The sequence below is a fragment of the Solanum stenotomum genome, chromosome 6, assembly GCF_019186545.1.
Source record: "Solanum stenotomum isolate F172 chromosome 6, ASM1918654v1, whole genome shotgun sequence".
Taxonomy (NCBI): domain Eukaryota; kingdom Viridiplantae; phylum Streptophyta; class Magnoliopsida; order Solanales; family Solanaceae; genus Solanum; species Solanum stenotomum.
In genome coordinates, this window is record NC_064287.1 from 61,588,379 (window position 1) to 61,613,081 (window position 24,703).

General features: G+C 29.7%; 2 protein-coding genes, 1 non-coding gene and 1 pseudogene across 3 annotated transcripts; 1 reads left to right on the top strand and 3 right to left on the bottom strand.

Annotated features, from left to right (window-relative positions):
• The first annotated feature begins 10,998 nt into the window (after positions 1 to 10,998).
• LOC125868020 (uncharacterized) lies at positions 10,999 to 13,601 on the top strand (annotated as a pseudogene).
• Positions 13,602 to 13,962: 361 nt separating this feature from the next.
• TRNAD-GUC (transfer RNA aspartic acid (anticodon GUC)) lies at positions 13,963 to 14,034 on the bottom strand. Its single transcript has one exon. It is a non-coding gene; the product is annotated as a tRNA-Asp (tRNA).
• A 577-nt stretch (positions 14,035 to 14,611) lies between these two features.
• On the bottom strand, positions 14,612 to 17,744 carry LOC125869191 (7-deoxyloganetic acid glucosyl transferase-like). Its single transcript, XM_049549755.1, has 2 exons — positions 17,136 to 17,744; positions 14,612 to 15,698 (listed from the first exon to the last, which is right to left on the bottom strand). The coding sequence occupies exons 1-2, from the start codon at positions 17,659 to 17,661 to the stop codon at positions 14,776 to 14,778; spliced, it is 1,449 nt and encodes a 482-aa protein (XP_049405712.1). The 5' UTR covers positions 17,662 to 17,744; the 3' UTR covers positions 14,612 to 14,775.
• A 1,716-nt stretch (positions 17,745 to 19,460) lies between these two features.
• LOC125867512 (uncharacterized) lies at positions 19,461 to 22,981 on the bottom strand. Its single transcript, XM_049548041.1, has 3 exons — positions 22,545 to 22,981; positions 21,218 to 21,589; positions 19,461 to 20,410 (listed from the first exon to the last, which is right to left on the bottom strand). Exons 1-3 carry the CDS (start codon positions 22,875 to 22,877, stop codon positions 19,778 to 19,780), a joined length of 1,338 nt encoding a protein of 445 aa, XP_049403998.1. The 5' UTR covers positions 22,878 to 22,981; the 3' UTR covers positions 19,461 to 19,777.
• Positions 22,982 to 24,703: the final 1,722 nt, after the last annotated feature.

Below are 24,703 nucleotides of genomic sequence, written 5' to 3' on the forward strand. Positions count from 1 at the left end.
GTGTAGGTTGACAGCTCTATCAGATCCGACTTATTACTTATCTTCAGATTAGAGCTTCCAGACTTACTTGAGAGGTAGCGGTTCATTCCAGACGTGCCCTCAAGTTATCTATATTTATTGTTTTGTTCTATTCTAGAACTTTACTATGAGACTTGTATATTTTATTCAGATTTCGTATTAGAGGTTTGTACATGTGACAACCAATTCTGGGGTTTCATTGAGTTTATTTAAAGACTTCCGCTTATCTTTCTATCTTATTCTTGTTTTATTAATTCCGTATCGTCGGATTTTTGGGTGTTAGGCTGACGTGTCCGGTGGGGTTTGGACACGTGCCATCACATCCGATTTTGGGGTGTGACATTTTGATTTTTGAAAAGTGTGCTCCGCATATTCGGTTTAGGTTTTTCTACTTCGGTTCGATTTAGTTCGGTGATTTTAAATCGATTTTTCCGTGTGAATGAAAAATAAAATAAGGATAAAGTATAAGATACTTAGAAATTTAAAATTGAGTTAATGAATGATGCGTTTCACCGTGGAACATTTATTGTGCTAACTAAAAGACTATATTTATCTTTATCAAGAACATTGTGCCTCCAACTATTTCTCGAGAAAATAAGTACGAAGATAGTTTCTTTACATAATGTACATTGGTAGAAATATGTTTGAGTTTCTCTTGGAAACTAATATTTGAAGTTAACTATTGAATTGTACATTTGTTGTTACTTTGATTTGTTCATGAATGATTTAATTGTTAATTGAATTTTTAATTTTTAGTTAAGAGAATGCTCATATATATATATATATATATATATATATAAATTAATTTTTATTTTTTAAAAATAAAAGTTCGGTTCTTCAGTGCACCGAAGTTTGAGACCCTTACACCGAACACTGAACCGAAGAATCGAACTTTCGAAAAAATAACACCGACACCGAATAAAAAAACCAAAAAACAGAAACCGAAGAACCGAATTAGTTCAGTTCGGTTCGATTTTTCGGTATTTATTCCCACCCCTACACTCGATGCACTCCACAAAAAAACAAAGAAAAATACAAGTAGGGCTCAGTACCGGACAACATGTACTGAGTAGATATCATCGGCCAACCAAAATAGAAACTAATATGTAATAAATAATAGTATAAAATCAACTATGACACTTAGCAGGTGGCAAGCAACAAACACATGAATCAGTGTCAACCACACTAAAGTAAGTAAGTAATCAACCAACAATATCGAGATCACACATGAGGACTCATGCCTCCAAACCAAACTAATTTGGGAATTGAGCTCTTTGAGATTGAATACATTAAGTTAATTCAATATCTTTTTCCTTCAATGTTACCGTGTCGGAATGTGACACTCCGATCCAATTATACCGTGTCGGAATGTGACACTTCGATCCAATTATACCATGTCGGAACGTGACACTCCGATCCAATAATACTGTGTCGAAACGTGACACTCCGATCCAATTATAACGTGTCAGAACGTGACACTCCGATCCAATAATATCATTAATTTATCATTTATTATCACCACTTTTCAATTTATTAACAATATTTCATCAAACCTTCTTTATTCAAGGCATCACTTCGATAGAGAGAGTTCAAGATTATAAATTTCACGGTCTCAGGATTTCACACCAATCACAAACCACACAACGAAGCTACACAATCACACAATCAACTACATAAAGAATTTCACAATATCATTCAATGCATATCAATCACTATAGAGTCTATCTATCAAATAGAATAAACCATAACCTACCTCCACAGAAGAACCGAAGTCAAGCAAGCTACCTCTCCAATGCCTTCCATTTCCTTAACGTCTCAGAACCTTTCCAATCTATCAATTATATATATAACTTGTAAATTAACGAGTATATAAACACTCATGCTACTATATGTCTAGCCTAGACCCAAAACTCACCCAATTCTATAATCAATTTCCTCAAATTCAAGCCCAAGGATAAATCTTATTCTTCCATTTAGCATAACTTTAAATTCATATAATATACTACACCTTATATTTAATTACCTATATAACAAAGTAAATAATTAATGTTAAACTTAGTTGATTAGCAAACCATGGCGTACTGCAAAATGAATGGCAAAACTAACATCTTTCTAATGGTTTAAAACTATAAGCATTACTCAACCTAATAATTAGCCATAATTAGGCATAAGGACCAAATTATTCTAATTCCATCTTTCTTTCTCAATTCCAATTTTTTACAATATGAATGGTTGGCCTAACTTTTCTCTCATCATTCATTTAACAACAATACTATACATATGCACACTTCACTTTATAATATAATAATCATAATAAATAAATAACAATCAGCACTTTAATTCATGAATGCAGTGAATCCAATTAAGTATTTTGCACCCCACCAACAAAACCAATCAACTTTATGCTTAAACCATGGACTTCATTTACTGCTACTCAATCAATTATTAAATTAATTACACCATCACAATAGCCAAACTCAATTCATTAACCTTTACTCAATATACTATATATGTAATTTGCCAATAATATTTTCTATGGAAACCAATTGAATTGCAATACGGGAGAAATCACATACACGATAAGTTCCAATAGCATCTACTATTCCCTAATCAATAAAGCATATGCATCTCATTAATATAACTACGAAAACGCTTCTTGAATTTGCTTTGACAATCGTGCGGCTCCTTTCTATTTTTCCTCTTTTCTACAGATCAGTTATCACCCTAATTGTATATCTTAAAATTATAAAAATGGTAAAAGTGACCCTCTATTAATTTTAATTCTATCTTTTTAATCACCAACTAAATTAATTATTAAAATTATCCCACTAATTTCATAATTGTAGTTCTGAATAGTCCAAAATACCCATTTAAAATCTCTCGAAAAGTATTTTATGAAATAAAAAGTCTAGTACTCAAAAAAAAAACATTTTTTCCCCATAAAGATGACTTAAATGTCTTTAAAACCATTTATAAAACTATAAAATTAAAACAAAATTACTTATACATGGAAAAGAACGAATCAAAAATGAAATAGAAAGGAATAAAGATTTTGTTCTGAGATAGTATTTGGTAGATTAAAAGCAAAATTAGAATATAATAGTACCAAAAGTTTGGTCAAATTGAATTACAATTTCATATAAGCTCAAAAATCATAGGTTCCCCAACGTATGACTGATCTTAGCGTATAACATACTTTTAATATTTCATTTAACGTATAAATAATCAATAAGTTGGTTTTAATCACTCAAAATATTACCTCCAACTCATCAAGGGTCGTGGTGAAATGGATATAATCCTCTACTGGAGAAGATAATTTCAGCCCAAATTTATAAAATCATCTTATTTTATTCATATATTAATGAGTTAAATTATTTATCTTTCAATTGGATCAAGGTCGAGTCTAGGTCTAGGTTGGGTCGGGAGTTATGTCTTGAGCAAAGAGTGTGATCGATTTTCAGGTCGAGGTCAAGGGTCTGGTCCCAAGTCAAGGTCGAGATCGGGTCTAGTCCCGAGTTGACGTTGGAGTCAGGATCAAATCTCGGGTCAAAAGTCTATCCCATGTCAAGATAAATGAGAGACAAGGTTTTAACTAAATACAACACAAACTACTATTCTATCTATCATATCACTCAAGTTGATCCAATTCATTCTTATCTATAGATAACATACGAGAGATCTTATGACCTCGCGAGTTGAGAGAGATTCAAACTCTTAATATTTCTATAAATACTTTAGCTATGGAAATCATGATCGATCACCATCCATAAAAAAAAGTATCTTTCAAATATACTTTGTGTCAACGGAGCGTTCAAACATTGTCGAAATTGAAAATGACATAGCGTTCAACTCCTTATAACCGTTGTTTCTATCAATTATCATCTAAAAATAATCAAGTAATTAATGATAGGATGAAGGTCTTTGATTTGATCCCTTTTATGCATTTGATCCTAATAAGGAGAGTCTCTCCTTTAAAATTTAGATTAGTTAGGGTCTCAATATAGATACTGAATACTGAGATCCAAAGAACATAAATTAAAACTAATACAAATTTTATTTTGCTTTGTCAAATCTTTCTTTTACTTGTACCTCCAAGATAACTACAAATGAAATCAACCTTTTTTCTATTCTTATAGATGACTTTAACCAAAAAGACAAATTAAATAAATTAAGATATAAAGTGTTGAATCAAAAGATATGAAGATCTAGTTAAAAAGTTAGTTATTATCAGTTAGCTTTTGAGTTTTTTCTTTCCTCCAAAATTTCTTAGATAAATTAGGCATTTTCAAAAGCCTTCAAGAATTACTCTATCTAGAATAATTGACTTTTTGAAATTCTTTTAAGCTAAAGATAAGAATGTGAAAGGGGGATATCCAAATAGTTTGAAATCAATGCACTAGTGGTTTAAAAAAGATTTTTTGTAAGCTAAAAGTAATAATAATTTAAGATCGATGAATTCAAACCGTATAAAGCATAAAAATCTTGTTCTTTCCACTTGAAAAGAAAAATCCATAACCAAGCACAAATATGAAAATAGACCCTCTAGAAATGCAAATAAAAAAAGTAGTTCATAGACTCAAGCGATAAATTCGGTGAAAATTAATTTCATATTCTAAATGACTGAACCATAATATAAAAAAATAATTACACTATTAATACATATAAAAAGTTATAACATATGTGATAATAAATAGTAGTAGATCTTCCTTAACATTACTTTTATTCTTTTAATGGTGTCATCCATTATAATATTTACTAGTTTTGGTTTTATTCTTGAATTATCCATGTAATACTAATCTAATTCATAGATGCTTTGTAAGAATATATATTTTTATCATGCGTTATCTCTTTGTGATCATCATTCCCTCTTAGTTCAGCCACAATGCAACTTCTAAATAAAGTATTATCTTCATTAAATTACTTTTATTATTTATATTTTTAAAACCTAAAATAAACAATTGGAGTAATATTTCCATCATAAGTTTGGAAAGTGGTTAGTTAGTGTCTTAGTGATAAAGGTCAAATTGAGAAAAAAATCTCTCTTAATCTACTAAAATAGACAAGTAAATAACATGTATTATTAATATATTGAACAAGTAGAAAATATAGAATGAAATATTTATGAAGATGATATCCCATATTGACAAGAGATAAGATCTCAGAACTCTTTAATATGACTTAGACAATGCTCACTCATTGACTTGGCCGCTTGACATGAATTAGCCCAAAATTCATTCAGCGAATACAATGATAAAAAATGAAATTTGAGCCTAATACATGTTGAGTGGTGAGTTCATAGGTGAGAAATTTCTAAACAATATAAAAAGAAAAATAACTCTATACCCGATGTGGTACACCAACCTATATTGATATTGATGGAAAGTAATGTATACCTAGTAGAATAAAAAAATGATAAATATTTTAGTTGACTTCTTCTCATTTATTTAAGTTTTGTTCAATAAAAATTCTGAAATACATGTATTAATGAAGAGTAACTTATATCGATAAAATAATTTTGACACTATTATTATAAGAAAAAAACATAAATAAGGAAAATTACATTCAATAATAACCAGGAGGAACTGAAATGTTATTGGCACCCCAAAAAGAATGTCACAAAATAAGTAGGTGTTTGGTTAAAAATTTGAAATATTTTTTATTTATAAAAAAATTTATGGAGTAAAAATTGAAGATAAAATTATGTAATTTAGTGGTACGTTTGGCAAAAAAAATATTTGAGATAATATTCAACTTTAAATATACTTAAATTACTTTTATTATTTATATTTTAAAAACCTAATTTAACAACTATTATTTCCATCATAAGTTTGGAAAGTATTTAGTGATAAAAGGTCAAATTGAAGAAATAAAATACTAAAATAGACAAGTAAATAACACGTGTTATTAATATATGGAACAAGTTAAAAATATTGGATAAAATATTTATGAAGATGATATATCGATGTGTGAGATCTCTAACCACTTTGACAATATTAAGTCAAGTGACTAGTTCTATAGGCATACCCCACCGATGTGGTACACCAACCGATATTAATTGAAAGTAATGTATACCTATAGTAGGATAAAAAATAAATAAAATATTTAGACGATTTTTTCTTATTTGTTTAATTTTTGTTGAATAAATATTTTGAAATATATGTATATATGGAGAGTAACTTATATTGGTAGAATAACTTTGATGCGTGCAATTTAATTTAGGTACAACTATTATAAGGAAAAAAACCATAACTACGAAAAATTATATGTTCATAATAGGATAATGTATCGTCCCCCGCCCCCTCCCCCCCCCCCACCGCCCAATGTAATACATTACCTAATAGGCATATTTGGTCATATAATTTAGATATTTTTAACTTTTTCAAAAGTTTATGAAGTAACATTTGAAGATAAAGTTCTGTTTAATTATACGTTTGCAACAAATATTTGACATAATATTCAGGCTTAAATATACAACTTCAAAAGCCATCGATAAACTAGAAAACATGTTATAAGATATTTTTCAAATTTAAAATATAACTTTAAGTTGAATTTTGAATTTTTATCGTTGATACTGAATTTCGAATAAAATAAAAGACATTCTTCCCATCAACTTCAAGGTTGTTTCCTTTGGATTACAATACAAACTTTGCTTTCTTTTATGTTCATTGTTATTCATTTACTTGTTTTATATTATTATTTCATCATAGATGATTTAATTCGCGTTCCATTATTACACTATACGAAATTTTAATTATGTACCTATTTTAGGACAAGCAGTATCATATAAACTCAAGCAATTAAAATTCACTTCGTATTTCATATGAATCACTTTTCTTTTTTAGGAGGCGACAAAGGATGGTAAAACTTTGAAGTCAAGCAACTAACGATTGAAAAATTTAGAACCTTTGCAGGATAAACCTTTAATTGATTGAATATTTAAAATAATAAATACATCTGACATGATAAGTTAAATATTAGTGATAATATAAAAATTAATTACACTATTAACCAAAATATATTTATATCATATGGGATAGTATATATAGTTTGAGATCTTCCTTAACGTTACTTTTCTTTTTATAGAATCTATCTAAAAGTATATATATAAAAAAAGTGTTTGCATTATAATATTAACTAATTTTGGTGCTTTGTTGAATTATCCTTGTAATATTAATTTAATCCATTAGATGCTTTTGAAAGATCAAATTGAAAAAAAAAACTAGTTCTCTCTTAATCTACTTAAAGAGATAAGTGAATAACATGTGTTATTAATATGTTGAATAAGGAAATAATATTGGATGAAATATTTTCTAAACGATCAAAGTAATATTTTGTTAACTGGTATTGAATATGATATCCCACATCGACGAGGGATGAGATCTCTGAATTCTTTAATATGGCTTGGACAAGTTGAAATTATTGAATTGGCTGCTGGACTTGAGTTTAGCCCAATATTCTGTGATAAAAAAATAAATATTAGACCTAACTCAAGTCCAACGGACAATTCAGAAATTGAAAATTTCTCAAATAATATAAAATAAAAAATAACTCCATACTCGATCGATGTGGTACACCAATCAATACCAATACTGATGGAAAGTAATATATACCTAAAAATTTTAGGTGATTTGAATATCACTATTATATGAAAAAGGGGCAAAACATAACTACAGAGAATTATATGTTCATATATATAGGACCATATTTCCTTCTTCTTTTTTGCATTTCTTTTTCTTTTTAATGCAAAAACATTACCTTTGACACAATTTTTTGGTGAATAGATGAGGATCATATTAAAGAATGATATTTTTAAAGATAATGTGTATCAAAATCTTGGTTGGATATGCTAATTAATTAATGGACCTCTTATTATTCTCCTTGTGATCATTACATTTCCTTTTTGTTATCATATATATAAAACCAATAATAACCTAGGGAAATTAAAATGTTATTGGTACCCAAAAAGTAATGTTTCCACAAAATATTTAATAGGTGTTCGATCATAGATTTAAAAAAATAAAAATAAAGTTAGAGTTAAAAGATAGAATTTTGTTTGATTATATTTTTAGAAAGGATATTTGAAATTTATGCTTAAATATCGTTAAATACAATTTCAAAAATAACAAGTGAATTGAAAAATATGATATAAGTTATTTTTCAATTTAAAGTAAAATTTCAAGTTAGATTTGAAATTTCATGATTGCCAAACTCTCATTTTTCAATATATTTAAAAATAAAATCTGACAAAAAAGTAAATAATTTTTACGATTCTTAGTACTTTTGATTTCTTTCAGTATTTAATTATCCTAAAGGATATTTCAAATGGATAATCATAAGAATGGGAAGAACATCATCCATTAATTTTTGCTTGATTAGTATAGTCATAATAATCTTAATGCTTTAACTATTTTAGTAACCATTAATTATTGTTAACCCCACTAACCCTATCTTTATATAGTACTATAATATATTACCTAAAATGAAGTGTACCAATGATGACATAGCCACACTCCTAGTTCTCCAAGTCTTGCCGACTTAACACTAAACGATGCGGGTGCAGTGAATAAGATTGAATCTTTCTTAATCACTTTTCTAAATAAGGCCCTATGTGGCAAGAATTTAAATATAATTAGGCTCTTATTCAAATATCAGACATTGAGTGGGAAAAAAATTATTACCAACTTTAAGATTTTAATTTTTTTTTCTTTTTCTTTTGTATTCCATCTATTCAACAATTTAAATTAATAGGAATAATTGAGATTAATTGGTACTCTCAATAGCTTTAATAATTCATTGAAAGTCTTTAGTATAATAAATCGCAATTCCTTCACTAAAAAGGCATAATATAATAATGTATTAATTAATCAACAAAATAATAGTTCAAAAAAAATTGATTGATTAAAAACTAGATGTGAAGTTTCTATCATCTATCCTAAAGTTTCTTCTCTGTCTCATATTAGTTAATTATTTTTTCAAAAAATAGTTGTTCAATATTTAAAAATGGTTGTTCCATAAATTATATACAAATATTTTTAAAATGATATTTAACTTAATTACATACCAAATTCAAAAACAATAAATGAGAAATTTGCTTATTTTTCTAAAAAAAATATTCTTTAATGATTGAAATAATCAGTACATTAATAAAGAGGAATTGCTTCTGGATTGGACTAGACTATACTATAGATCAACTATTTGGAAATATATTTTCCTATTTAAATCTTGCTATATATTATTCCCTTTAAAGGAATAATTCTCTATTTGGAGAATTATTATACATTGAAATGAAATAAAGTTTTGACATTTGGATCACGTGTGGGCCGTTCTGTCCTTCTCAACCAAATCAAAAAATTCTTGAGAGGTTGATGCAGCATTAATTTCATCTTAATTCAGTATTTTTAACGTAAAATATTAATTTATCTGCTTCAAGTTTTGTAGAAAGGAAAATATTCAAAAAAGTTATTCTTTTTTTTCTTCATGTTTGATAGATCAAAATGTAGCAACATAATAAAAACAATAACTTTCTCGTGAAAATTAAATTACAAATTGATAGTATAAAGATTGTGGTGAGAGTGTGTGCTCGTTCATTTTATAAGAGGTTGTAGTATTATTTTGTTGTGGTACCATTCTTTTATTATTTGTTATTTTTATTGTTATCTATTAATTTTTGTATTTCTATTACTATATGTTTTTTTATTATCGAGGATCTATCGAAAATAATTTCTCTATATTTAAGATAAGTTTATATTTTTGTACATCTTGACTTCTTCATACCTCACTTTAAGATTACATAGAATATTAGTGATTATGATAGTAATAGTAAGATAGATAAAATTCTTCTATTTTAAATCATGAATCTCAAGTTTGGACTCTAAATATGAAAAAAAAATTATGTTAAAAGTGTTTTCCTTCAAAAGTTTCATGGAACACATCTAAATTAATCGAAATTCCCATATAAATATTAAATAAAATTGATACTTGTAACCCCCCTACACCTTAGAAATGACACGTAATTACAAGTGGCAACAACATGTTCATCCACTTGTCAGCTATATTTGATCTTTAATTAATTAAATAATATTAAATTATGGAATAGGGAATAAGAAAAATTAAATGGTCCATAGCACAAACTATATTGATGACAGAACAGTTGACCTTTAAAAAGGATTATAGTGGTTGAATGAAAATTGCAGGGAGGGATCACGGAAATGTGTGATATATATGGTATGATCCTAATTTTATTTTTAATCGGAGATCTTGAATTGGAGAGATTTGAATTAGTTGAATTTTGATTCATTGGATTATCTAGTGTATTGATGTATAACTAGGACTTGTTCCGACGCAATTATAAGTGGCTGACATTTTGCGTAAGATTTGTCACTCAATTAAGTATTACTTATTATTATGGATAAACCAAAAAAAAATTATTGAAAAAAAAATTAATTTATGAGATAATAACTAAATAATTGAGTGATCATATGAGAAACCAAACCTGAATACAACAACTAAGCAACTAGTTCATTGTCTAGCATAACATTTTCGATGTATACATGTAAAAATCAACTCAAGTATTTAGTTTATTTACCTTTAGATGTGTCCAGATACATGTATCTTGAATATATAAGGTCAAAATTAAGTATAATTTATTGCAAATATATTTATTCAAATGAATTCGGATGTATTTGGGATACATAGCAAATCTCTCCAAATACATATAAATACATCTATCCAATATCTATCTAGTGTGATTCACATGTATCTGTAATATGTATGAATCTACTCACCAATCACCTCTCTCCCTATTTTTATGTACCTAATAATAAAAATATATATATCTAATAGTGAAATATGTCTAATTACATAAAAGAATTTCCCAATAAAAATAGTGTAGGCATATATGGTCAAATAGTCCCCATTCTTTTTGTCTTTGGGTGGCCTCTATAAATAAGAGTCTCACCATTCTTTGTATTCTACACTGAAGACTTCACGTGCTCTCTTTTTCTTCTTACATCTCCCCAACTACTATAATTTTGCTGAATTATCTTAAAAAACATTAAAGTCCTTATCCCATTTCTGTTTTCTTGGAAACTGTGTAATTTATCAGTTAGACCATTATATATGTTTGCTACTCAACCAAACCTCCAAAGGTAGTTAGTTAGTTAGTTTTGAGAGACAGTGGACAAGAGATCTTATTTCCTCGTTTAATTTGGTGATTTTTTTAACATACATGGAGAAGGGAAAACAAGTGTTTGGTTCTTCGGCTTCTACTTCGTCCTTTACAAATGATTTGTTTGGTCCGAAAGAGCCATCGAAAACATCGCTCTTTGGTTCCGTTTTTGGCCCACAATCTACGGTATTATTCCGTTTCGTTTTAATTTGTTCGTCTTAGTTACTATTTGGGCTTATCAAAAGATGGTTAAAGCCACACTTAAAAGAATTATTAACTATTAGTTGTTCATTTTTTTTATTTGATTTATTATCATCAATTACTATGCTTTTAATATGTATGTGGTGATAGTTTAGATAAGGAAAAAGGAATAACTGAATATTAAGGACATGAAACTCCCGAAGAGAAAAAAAGATAGTTAATTCAAGTCTGTTTTTGACCGTCGATTCTATTTATTTTTAAAAAGAATTTGAAAATTTTATTTTTGAATTTATATCTAACATTAATTAGTTTAACCCTGTACGGTAAATGAAGCCAAATATCTTAAACAAAAGATTACAAGTACAACTTCTCTTACTCCATCCTGCATGCATCATTGCATCTATAGATATTCCTTTCTATATACGAAAAGTATATTGACCTTTTTAATTTTATTTAGAAAAACATTAAGGTAACTTTTCGATCAAGTCTGATATGATAACTTGAAAAATTGTAAAAATGATCATACTTTTTATCTAATTTTTTTTTTCTATTTTATATATATTATTTTAGGGACTTGGAAGGGATTCCACTCACTCTGTAGCTAGAGGTTCATCAAGAATCCAAGATCCAAAAAACCAGTCATGTGGAAATGCAAAATATGGAACTTCAGGTTAATTTCTCCTATATTTTTTCACTTTTTTAATAACAACTTTGACATAAAATTTAAGAAAATAAAAATAAGAATTGAACGTATGGTCAAAAACAAGTCATGAAATTTATGAAATTATAAAAATATGTCATTAAGGATATAACAACAAATTTAGTGTAATTCCACAAGTGAGGTGTAGAGAGGATGGTGTGCATGCAATCATCCCCTAGAAAAGTTATTTCCAATAGACACTCAACTCAAGTAAATCATAAGATAAGAAAATGAAATATAAAAAGGTACTATCATTCTTCTTCTTTTTATAACCGACTAATAATTAGAAAATAACGTCACATAAAATGAAATGAGAGGGAAGCACATGCCTTTAATTATGATTTTTCACCTGATGCATGTATTGGGTCCAATAAAATCTGAATGCCCATCTCAGGGGAAAGTGCTCCTTGACAAAAACGATTCTATTCTCAAGGCTCGATATATCACGACATCTCTAACTAAAAATAGAGTACTTACTACTCCACCACAATCCCGTAGACATATATATGCTTGCTTAAGTTACAAATCTCTCTCTTAATTGTTGTTCATTAATGTCATGACAGGTAATAATGAGAAGAATAATTCCATATTGTATCAGAATGGAACAACAGAACCATGCCATTTAAGTTCTTCAATATACTATGGTGGCCAAGACGTTTATTATCCACCTCCTGCCTCAACTGTAAGTATATTTTTAGCGGCAATAAAAATGTATATTAATAAAAAAATATAAAAATTTTACCAGTATTAGTTAATTGTTATTAGATCTAACATAGCTTTAGGCTTTAGAGATATTTACAAAGAGTGTTAATTGCTGCTAAAAATACATATTTAACGCAACTGTTATTAATTACCGCTAAAGATTATTTTTAGTGTAGTAGCACTATGTTTTTTTTTTCGAACTTCTTCAGTGAAAATCTTGAATTTGTCGTGTAGTAGTTGTTTGTTTTTCAATTTCTAAATAGTTTCTTTTATGTTCATGACTTGATCAGTTCAAGAAAAATGTAGAAGAAGATGATGATCAAAATGGAAACAATTCAAATTGTGCTTCAAGAGGAAATTGGTGGCAAGGTATGGAAATTAATTTTTGTAGAAAAGAATAATTATTTCTATGATTAATTATTTCTTTTAGAAATGTCATAAAAAAACTCAACTATATATTTATTTATTGTCCCACAGGATCATTATACTATTGAGGCCTTGCTTTTTTCCCTATGCAAAGTGGTTCAACCTTTTTTCGAACTCAGCGCATAGCAGAAGTTTAGTGCATGCACCGATTGTCTTTTTAGTCAAGGCCCATTTCAAGCACTTAATTAGTTAGCTTTTTTTTTGTTTTATTTTGTTGGTTTGTCTTTATGGTAATTGGCAGGACCTTAAGCCAATTTTGTAAATGTGTTTGTCCCACTAATTTAACACTTTATTAGTAGACACCTTGTTCTAATTAATTAATATCCCTTCTCTATATGGGACTATATGTGTGTGGAGAATATAATGGTTATTATTTTGTAAATAATTCTAAGAAGTTTGATTTTTGAGATGATATCCAACTACATACCAACGAAAAGTCATTACAATCGTATTCCATCATATTCATGTATTGTAGGCATATAATAGTTACGTCGTTGCATCTAAAATTTTTTGGCAAAGGTCTCAGGTTCTTCATAATAACTTATTGGTATACAAGCATATCATACAGATTTCCCAACAGTACTTATAAAAAGTAAAATATAAATAAGAATTGTGACATTCAATCTGAAAGCCCTAGAACGAACAAAAATGTTTGAAAAGTGATTTAACTATAGTTATTATTTTAAAAAGTCATATTTATTCTAGTCCGTTCCAAAAAAAAATGACATATCTTTAAAAATTATAATTACGCCGTTGCCGGGGATCGAACCCGGGTCACCCGCGTGACAGGCGGGAATACTTACCACTATACTACAACGACTTGTTTGTTATCAAATTTCTATGATTTACTATTTGCCACATTTTTCTGTCTTCTATAGTATAAATAAAATAATTTGTATATTACTAGCAATTACCATATTCTATAGTCTTGCACTTTTATTTAGCAGTCAGCAGCCCACACCTACATTATATAGTAAACCATCAATAGGGGCGGAATTAGAAGCTCATATATGAGTTCGGCGGTAGTCAGTATTATTTGTGTTAATTAAATATGTATAAATTTTAAGTTTAGAATCAGTTATGAACGCTTAAAGTAGTCACTCCGCCTCTGCATACAAGATATGGATTAATTCCTTCATCCACTATACAAAATAAATATCCATATTTATTTGTCTAATTTTATAAATCTAAGAGTTAAATCACTATTTTATACCTAGCTTACCTTTATTATTAACTAATCATTTTTAATTCATTTCTCAATATCTAGATGACTTTCAATAAATATAGATATAATACAAGTATCATTTTATTTGTTGTTTCTAGAACACACACTATGTGTGTATAACCCAACGGAAATAAAAACAAAAGGTACAACTTCAAAAGCAAGATTAAAGTGTTTCTTGAATAAGAAGATCTAAAACAACACTCGATGAGAAAGTCAGGTACATAACATAATAAATCTCCTTGTGATTCTAACAACGATTGAAACTTCTATATATTTTAAAGGGTTGCACAACTTTTATCTCCTTGAAAAAGAAACGAACTGTTATTTCAGCGACGCTTAAACCTTATCACTTAAAGATTTAATATCCTTCACAAGACGATCGAAATTAGAATAAGATGATCCACCTTCCATCAAACAATTCTTAGCTAATTTAGACATATGATTTGCTCTTTCCAAAAACTCTTCTTTTCTCAATACCATCAAATCCTTCACCATTTTCTCAACAATTTCTCTATCACATGTATCCTTCATGTCAAGCCCAATTCCCCAAACTTTTTCAACAAATCTACTATTCACTTGTTGGTCAAAAAAATAAGGCCAACAAATCATGGGCTTCCCCTCATAAACACTCTCGAGAATCGAATTCCATCCACAATGAGTCCAAAACCCGCCTACCGCGGGATGGGCCAATACTTCTTCTTGTGGAGCCCACTCCACTATATATCCCCTTTCTTTCGTCCCCATCGCTAAATCCACCGGAATCTTTGATCTCCATTCTTCTCCGGCGATGGAATCGGGTCGGATTACCCACAAAAATTTCTGCCCACTGTTAACCAATCCGTACCAAAATTCGATCAATTGATCGTTCGTCATTGTCGCGATACTCCCAAAACTAACGTAAATTACTGAATTGGGTAGCTGATTGTTGAGCCAATCGATGCAAGTTCTGTCTTCTGCCCACAAACTGTTTGATGATGGTCGCAATGTAGTTTGTTTCTTCTTTAAATGCGCGTGGAGCGGTCCAATTGGGTAGAGATTTGGGCAAATTGTCCGCATTTGATTGAGTATGGATTCATCTAATTCTTCGAATGTGTTGAGTATTAAGCCATGAGCTCGTGAATTTTCTTGACCCTCTGTTTTGAAGAGCTGGATATTTGAATCTGTTAAGTCGCCGGAGCGGCAAAAGCTCGGTAGATCACGTCGCCGGAGAAATGTTTCAGTTCCCGGAACACTTTTAATTGGTTCATCCAAGTTATCATCTGTAGATATTTGAAATTGAAGAATTAGAAGATTGTGTAAACTTGGAGAAATCATAATCTATAGGTCACAGAGTCGAGCCGTGGAATCAATTATTGATACTTGAATTAGGATAGGCGAAATGTTGCTAACTATGTTACTTCACATTGGGGTGTGACCTTTCTTCAAATCATGTGTGAATGTGGAATGCTATATGCACTGAGCGTCTAGTAATTCTAGCTCAAAATCTCAAAAGCAGAATAAATTTCAAGATTAACATAACATGTACTCAACTGATAATGCAAATATATATATGCCAATCGAATTTCGAAAAAGAGTAGAAGAATGAAATCTATTGCGTGGCATAATAGATCATTACGCTTCAATCGAGTTAGGCCTTCTTCATTGCCAACCATACCTGATAATGGTGTGAGAAGGTGTAAACAGACCAAGAGCCATAGTAACAAAAAGACTATCCATTTAAGAAATCACTAAAATTTCAATAGTAAATAAGTTCAATATCAAATAACGTTACATAGACGGACATAAAATTCTAGCAATAACACAAATCTTAAGCTACAACACGCGAAAGAATGATATCATGAATTATAAGTGGATCTTAACAAATTTCCCATCAAAACACTAATACGACTACAAACAAATTTGTTATGAATCATGAGTGGATCTTAACATACAGATCATTACACTTCAACCGAGTTAGGCCTTCTTCGTTACCAACCATACCTAATAATGGTATGAGAAGGCGAAAAGAGACCAAGAGCCATAGTAACAAAAAGGCCATCCATTCTAAAAATCACTAAAATTTCAACAAATACTAAATTTTGAATCTAAAATCTCAATACTAAATGAGTTCAATATCAATAACTTTACATAAACGAACATAAAATTCTGGCAATTACACAAATCCTAAGCTACAACACGCAAAAGAATGATATCATGAATCATGAGTGAATCTTAACATACAGATCATTACACTTCAACCGAGTTAGGCCTTCTTCGTTACCAACCATACCTAATAACGGTACGAGAAGGCGAAAAGAGACCAAGAGCCATAGTAACAAAAAGGCCATCCATTCAAAAAAATCACTAAAATTTCAACAAATACTAAATTTTGAATCTAAAATCTCAATACTAAATGAGTTCAATATCAATAACTTTACATAAACAGACATAAAATTCTAGCAATTACACAAATCCTAAGCTACAACAATGATATCATGAATCATGAGCGAATCTTAACAAATGTCCCCATCAAAGCACTAATACAACTACAAACATCATCCCTAAAGTACTTAAAATCACAAACAAGAGCGTGGTTACATACAAACCTGACACATAAGATAACAATAATCGTTTTCAAGACGATCAACAACACTAACTATACTCATAACAAATTTGCATTATTCAAGTTCAATAAGTTCAAACAATCATATACTAACCTTCGAAAGGATATTCCCCGGATTCAATGAGTTTAGGAAGGCAAAAGAAGATCCAAAGACAACACGGACTAATCGTTCGAACACAAAAAATAGGTACACTAATCTCATCAGCAACATCACAAGTAAATCCCAAAACTCCATCAGCTATAATACAACTAACTCGTCGTCTTTCTTTCCCATCAAGATCAAAACAGAGCAAATCAGAAGTCAACATATCTTTAAACAGAGTCTTTGTTTTAGTCCTCAAAGAGTCAAAAACCTCTATAAACTTTCCTCCATCTCGAGGATGATCATCTGGTAATCCATCCGATATCGTCTTGATTTGAAAACCAGGACATTGATCAAATCTTGATGTTATATCGGTGTGAAGAACGAGACGATTGTGAATGTTTTCAGTGAGAAGGATGGTGATATGTAAGCCTGAAAAACAGAGGAGTTCAGCAAGTTTGAACATTGAGTTCACAGGGCCTTGTAATGGTAAAGGGAAAATGAGTACATGAGGAGGAAGTGATTCTTGTTCATCCATGGTAGGCTAATGTTGAAGAGTTTCAATAATGGTGATCTTGTTATACAAAAATTTGGAACTTATTGACTAGCTAGAGTTCATCCAAATAATTGACACCTTTGAAAACGCTCATTTACTTGATTAATTAAACTTAGATATATTCCTAATTTGTTATATGACATAGCAAGTGATTTCAAACACTTGTAGAAGCATGACGACTCTTAATAAAAAGTCGGGAGATGTGTTGAAAACACAGCTAAATTTTGTGAGAATTTAGTAGTGCATTTCACTCATGTTATAAGATTGAGAGTGTATCAAGTTCAGTTAGTCAAGAAAAATGAGTAATAAACTAATAATTCATGCCGAGTTGAGAAGTGTTATCAATTCTTCTCCTTTAAATAAAAATATGTAGAATATATCAAAATATTTTTTAATATTGTAATCTTAAACCTGTAACATAAAATAAAGTAAAATAGAATAAATAAATTAAAATGGAAGTATTTGTCAAGTTGATAGAGTTAAGAAATATTATTTCTGTTTTTTCAAATATAATAATGTGATGTTAATTAATTAGTGCTTCTTTTTCATTGGAAAGGGAGTAGGCAGGGGTAGGTAGTGAAATCGAACTTTGATACTACTATTATTAATAAAAAAAAATTATTCTCTAAGTGGCTATATGAATTTTTAAATATATCTTTTCTGTGTTTGCACCATTATTTCTATCGCCAAAGCACTTTTTCTAACAAAGATCTCTATGCAGATACATATGCATTCAAATAATATTATTAAATATTATTTTCCTGTTTCAATTTGTTAACCACATTTTTTCTTTTTTAGTCAATCTTGAACAATAGCGGTAAAAAGAGCAAGGATAAACCCAAAAAAAGAAAAACTAAAAATTGTGGGGAATGATCAAATTTACTTTTAAACGATGTGAAATAGTTAAAATTGACCATGAATTATGCGAAAAGTTCAAACTTTACCCTTCGTTTAAAAACATTTTAAAATAAGGGAAAATTTGATCCCGACTTGTAAAGATGAGTGTGTATTTAACCTAACTATTAACGGAGGACAAATCTATTCCATTTTACATGATTAAGGAGCAAATATAACCATTTTCCATATAACGTATTAAGAATCTAAACTACAAATCACATNTATATTTTTTAAAATTTTGTATAATATTATATTCTTGCACCCGTACTACAAGAAGTTTAAATGGTCCACATGGTTAAATGTTGAGCTTTTGACCTTGAGGATTAAGGATCAATTCTCGCTTCAGTACATTTTACTTGGTGCACCCATGTTCGAAAAATCCTAGATTCGCCTTGGTGCACCCATGTTCGAAAAATCCTAGATTCGCCTCTGATTTTACATGATTAAGGAGCAAATATAACCATTTTCCATTATAACGTATTAAGAATCTAAACTACAAATCACATCCTCCAAAGCGTCCTAAATACTTCTCTTTGAAATATCGAAGACCCTTCCACTTAAACAAGTGTAGGGGATATGAAAGTCATTTTACAAGATATAAATAATCATAAACGGATTCAAGTTAATATCATAATAATAACTGAATTCACAGTTAAATATATGTGAATATTTAGTGAATTTCTATTTATATGTAGAGTCTAAACAAAAGTTACTTAGGTTCACATGAATCGTAATTCGTAATCAACGTCGTAGATCCATACAGTTCAGCTTTTATATACACATAGTCCACATAAGATTTCATAAGAGTAATAATTACATGTAATGATCTATAATAAGTGAAATTAATTAAGAAAAACCTACTTGATCAAGTAAAATAACATTGATAGCGTAAAAATTCTTTATATTATCAGAGTATATTATGCAATTATACAACCCTAGTAAATTCACTATCAAACCAAAGTTACTGAGATGTGTATGTATATATGAAAACACTTTACACAAAAAAAAAACCATATCCTATGATTCTCTATGTACAAAAATGATCACAGAATATTAATACTTATCTACATATACATGTTAATCAGACTCTCCAAAAATGTACTTTTAGAGGATCAGACACGCACACATGACACGCCGAACATTTTTTTAAGAGTCAGATCAACATAGATATACTATTTACAAGTCTTCCCCTGCCTCAATACTAGTCCTCTGAATCTTCATCAATAGCAACAATTTTGGCAGCACCTTTTATAGCAGTTATAAATCTAGGATTATTAACATGATGAATAATATTCTTGGATTCAAGCCTTGAATTCTTGTTTATATCATCATCATCACTAATAATTTCTTGATCATCCTCTTTTTTCATGTCACTTGGTGGTAAAAAACAATCCAAAGATAGTCCCTTTATGTTAAAATCAACTTCTTCAATTGTCCAAACTTCTTCCATCCTAGTCCTTGTATGTCCTTCTGAGTTTTCGCCGAATCTGAATAAGGAAACACATGTCTTGCCAGCATGTGCTATGTTAACACCATCGATTGTTCGATATTCTTGGATTAATGACTCCATTGTTGTTTCCCAAAAGACATCATCTTTTGGAGATTTTAGTCTTAGAAGATGTGAATCTTCAAGTTGGACTAATAGTCCTGTTCTTTGGCTAAAATAGCCCCAAACAGTATGTCTCATAATTTCAACATTGCTACTACTTCTTGCTTTTAGAGATGAGGGCTCTGCTTCAAATTTTAGTACAAAGCAATCTTCACCATGCACTGGCTTTTCGCCTATGCAAATCGAATCGGAGAACATATCAGCAGTAGACCTTGGATCAAGACCCTGTCAACATGATTAATCGACATAATCAGACGTTGTTGAACACATGGTATTAGAGCAGACACAGACTTTAACATGGTATCAGAATAGAGCGGATACAGACACATGACATGTTGATGATATAATTAAGTAAATAAAAGTGTCATTTTAGGCCAATTCACAACTAGTATCCACATAAACAGAGAACCATATTATTCATTCAACAACTATTTTCTTTTTCCAATTTAGTGCCTCATAGTTGAGTAAATATGTCATTTTCACTGGTGCTGACTTTTTTTTGGGGATCCGTACTAGTTTTCGCATCAACTTGCCTATAGAACAACTTGAAGGGGTCAAGTTGTGAATGAGGTTTCGAGTTTATTCGAGCCATGTGACACACAAGTGACAAGACTAAGAAGTGTGTACATTCACAAAATTGTCAATTGAACCTAACTACTAGTACTCGAGGTTGTGTCCTAAAATCCAGAATTCATTAGGTTCAAATCCCGACTCTAATTCTGCTTGAAAGGGTCAAGTTGTGAATGAGATTTTAACTTTATTCGAGTCATGTGACACACAACCTGGCCTCTTGATAAATAAGACTTTGACAAAAAAATAAATAAAGGAAGGACTCCAAATAACAGTAATGTTGACTTCTTGACACCAACTTTTTTTCAAAGGCTAAGAAGTGTGTATATTCACCAAATTGTCAATTGGATCAATTTTATTGATAAGATAAAATGACATCCTAGGTCCATATTAGGTGTGACATGACCATATGTTTGTGATACGTGTGAGTTCAATTCTTATTGTCTGAATTGAAAAAAATACCTGTAAGGAACGACGAAGAGGCCTAGCAGGGCCACGAGATGCGTGAGAATGATGCCATGGAGTTTGTCTCCAAGACACCTTACCATCACTTCCAGCACTGATTTTACATCCTGAAACTACAAGCTCAATGCTCCAAAGATCAGGTCTTTTTTGCCACAACACAAATCCTCCCATTTCCCCTGTCCCATTTTTCGCGGTTTTGATCTTCATTACTTTGCCATTGTTCAATCCTAGACCATCTCCTTCAATAAATTCAGACGCCATCATCTTCACCTTCCCCATCGCGTACATACTATTGATTGAATTCAAAGCATGTTCTCCTCCCGCGGCAGCTATATATTGTTGTACTATATATTTTGCCATCGAAGCCTCCTGTATAAATGTATCAACCATTGATTAAGTGAACAAATAAAGTATCTCGAGAACTCTATAAAGATCGAATTAGGTTTCATTGTCTTAATAAGCAAATCCATACATAAATTTCATTGTAAATTTATTTCCATTTGTTCAAGTACAATAGCCTAGAGTTGGTAAGAGGTAACAAGTAGTACTTAATAAACTAGTTCAAGTATATGCAATCTCACCAAACACAAATAACTAAAAACAAAGTTTCATCTACTTGTCTAGTCAAGAACTTGTATCTAAAGGTACACAAAAATATATTATTGTTCCCTCTGTTTCAATTTATGTGACATTATTTTCTTATTTATCCTTCTTTTGATTCAGTTTATGTGAACTATTTTCTTATTATTCCTTTCTTAAATAATTGATACATTTTTATATTTAAAAATAATTAACCTTACACTTCACCTTTTTTAACTTTAATTACCGTAAAACCTTTATATCCCTATAAATGTTATGATATGTTTGAGTTTGCAAGTATCTCAAAACTTTCACTTTTTTTACTTAAATTAGCTACCGAGTTAAACTCACATAAAAACTGAAACGGAGAGAGTTTCCTATAACACATACACACACAAAAAAAAAAAGTTTCAGTTCGTATATTGTTTATCTTTCGAATGATTCCTCAACCAATAGTTATTATTTCTCATAAAGTCACAATTTCTTGATCTTTTCCAATTTTCTTCAACAAATAAACCGACTTTTCTGACATAATAACTATTAATTGAGTGACCATATCAAAAATCAACTCTATCACACTAACACATATTCTTGATTATTGAGTCCTATACGTGGCACCTCTGGTATTTCGAGACTCAAACAAGTCTTTTTTTGACCATTTGACTCTCTAAATCTGACCCGTACCATATAAATTGAGACAGATACAATATCAAAGAAAGTTGAGAGAATTGTAAAAAGAACTTACAATAGGATGATCATTAATCTTCTTATTAAGAGAATGCTTGTTGCATTTAATAGGATGAGGAATCAATGGAGCAGCAACAACACCAAGCAATAGTTGAATCTCAGCATTTCTTCCACCAATTACTGAAACAGCACTTGATTTATAATAATAATTATCATGATGATGATGATGATGATTATTACCACTATGAGATTTAATCCAAGATTTCATATTTTGCCACGACTTAACATGATTCTTATGTGATGAATTAACAAACATTTCTTCTGGAATTGGTACTTCAAGTACCGTTTCCAGACCATCTTCGTTATCCAAATTAGGACACAACGTTCTCATTTGTTAACTCGATATCAAATTTGAAATAAATAAGCTTTGAGCTTATGAATATTGGAGATTTTGGATATGAAAGAATAGAAGAAAGAAGAGAGAAAGTTAGTAATAATAATGCAAATGTATGTAATGTATTATTGGAATTATATTACAAAGTTTTTTTTTTGAATAATACAGAGAACCAACCGACCAATGAGGAGTCATCCACACACAACGTGCATTTCTTTGTCTAATATTGTCGTGACAGCACGAATTTATTTTTTTTGTTTATTTTTTTTCTGTTTGGAGTTTTTTTTTAAAAAAAAAATTTATATAATGTACTTTTTGTTGTATATTTTTGACTAGTGGTTGAAATATATGTTAAGGAGTGAATTTTAGTTAGGAGACTTATGAGTTTTTCTTTTTGTGAAAGCGTGGATTGCGCCTTAATGGATTCCTAACTCCACGGCTTAACTATCATATGAATCGGAATAATTTTTAGCGGCAATAAATATGTAAATGGTAAAGTCTTTATTTGTATTAGTTAATTGTTATTGGATCGAATGTTGCTATAGAGTTTAGAAACATTTATAAAGAATGTTAAATGTTACTAAAAGGGCATATTTAGTGGCAATTAAGTTATTGTCGTTAATTAATTGTTGCCAAATAACGTTTTTGGTGTAGTGGATCATCAGAACAAAAATAATTTTTTTTAACGGCAATAAATATGTATATTACTCCCTCCATTCCATATTAATTAAATTTTTGAGGTGTTTCACACCCTTTAAGAAAAGTAGATTAAGACATAAATTGAACATAATTTTCCATTTTTACCCTTATTAATTATTGTCAAATTTATTGAAGTCATCACATTGAAAATCCAAATGAAGGATAAAATTGGAAGAACACTCTAAAAGTAGTCTTGAAAAATGAACAATTAAGTTAATTTGAAAAATGGAAAATGCCTCAAAAATTCAATTAATATGGAATGGAGGGAGTAATAAAGAGTGTTAAAGTTTTCATTGACATTAGTTATTTATCACTGAATTCATTGTGGTTATAGGCTTTGGAGACATTTACAAAATAATATTAATTATCACTTAAAAATATATATTTAATGGCAATTAAGTTATTATCGTTAATTAATTATTGTTAAAGATCATGTTTGGTGTATTGTGTTAAAGTGAAAATTATTAATACTTTCACATATAGTAAACATAAAATCATATTTGTATGTTATAGTTATAGTTTGCATAATTGCGCTCCATAGCAAATTTTATGTTTGCTATGGAGCTTTTGATTTGTATAATTCGCGACAAACATCCAATTTTATACAAATTGTTCAGTTTTGTATAAATTCATTTATATATTGTAATTTGTATAATAAGATCTGTATTTGTATAATTATAAGTGTATAGAACGAAAATATATGTATTTGTATTTGTATATCCACTTTTCTCTCGGTTTATACAAACACAAACACATTTTATACATTTTATACCTAAATGTATAAAATGACTAATTGTATATCGAATCAGATGGCAAAAAAAAAAAGATATTTGCTGCAAATTACAATTAAAATAAACTATGACTATAACATTTAATTTGAATTAATAGTTTGTTATTTCATATAATTTTCCCAAATTATTATCTTTATCTCACTTACTAGACGATGAAACATACATAGTTGTAGGTTTCAAACTTTAACCAATCCGATCAGACACTCATAATGTAATCTTTTAATTTAAAATTTGTCATCATCTTCTTCTTCTTTTCAATCATAATTAATAATTATACTAACACATGACAGGCTAATAAAATCTTTCCATAATCCAATTTCTTTTTCCCTTTCT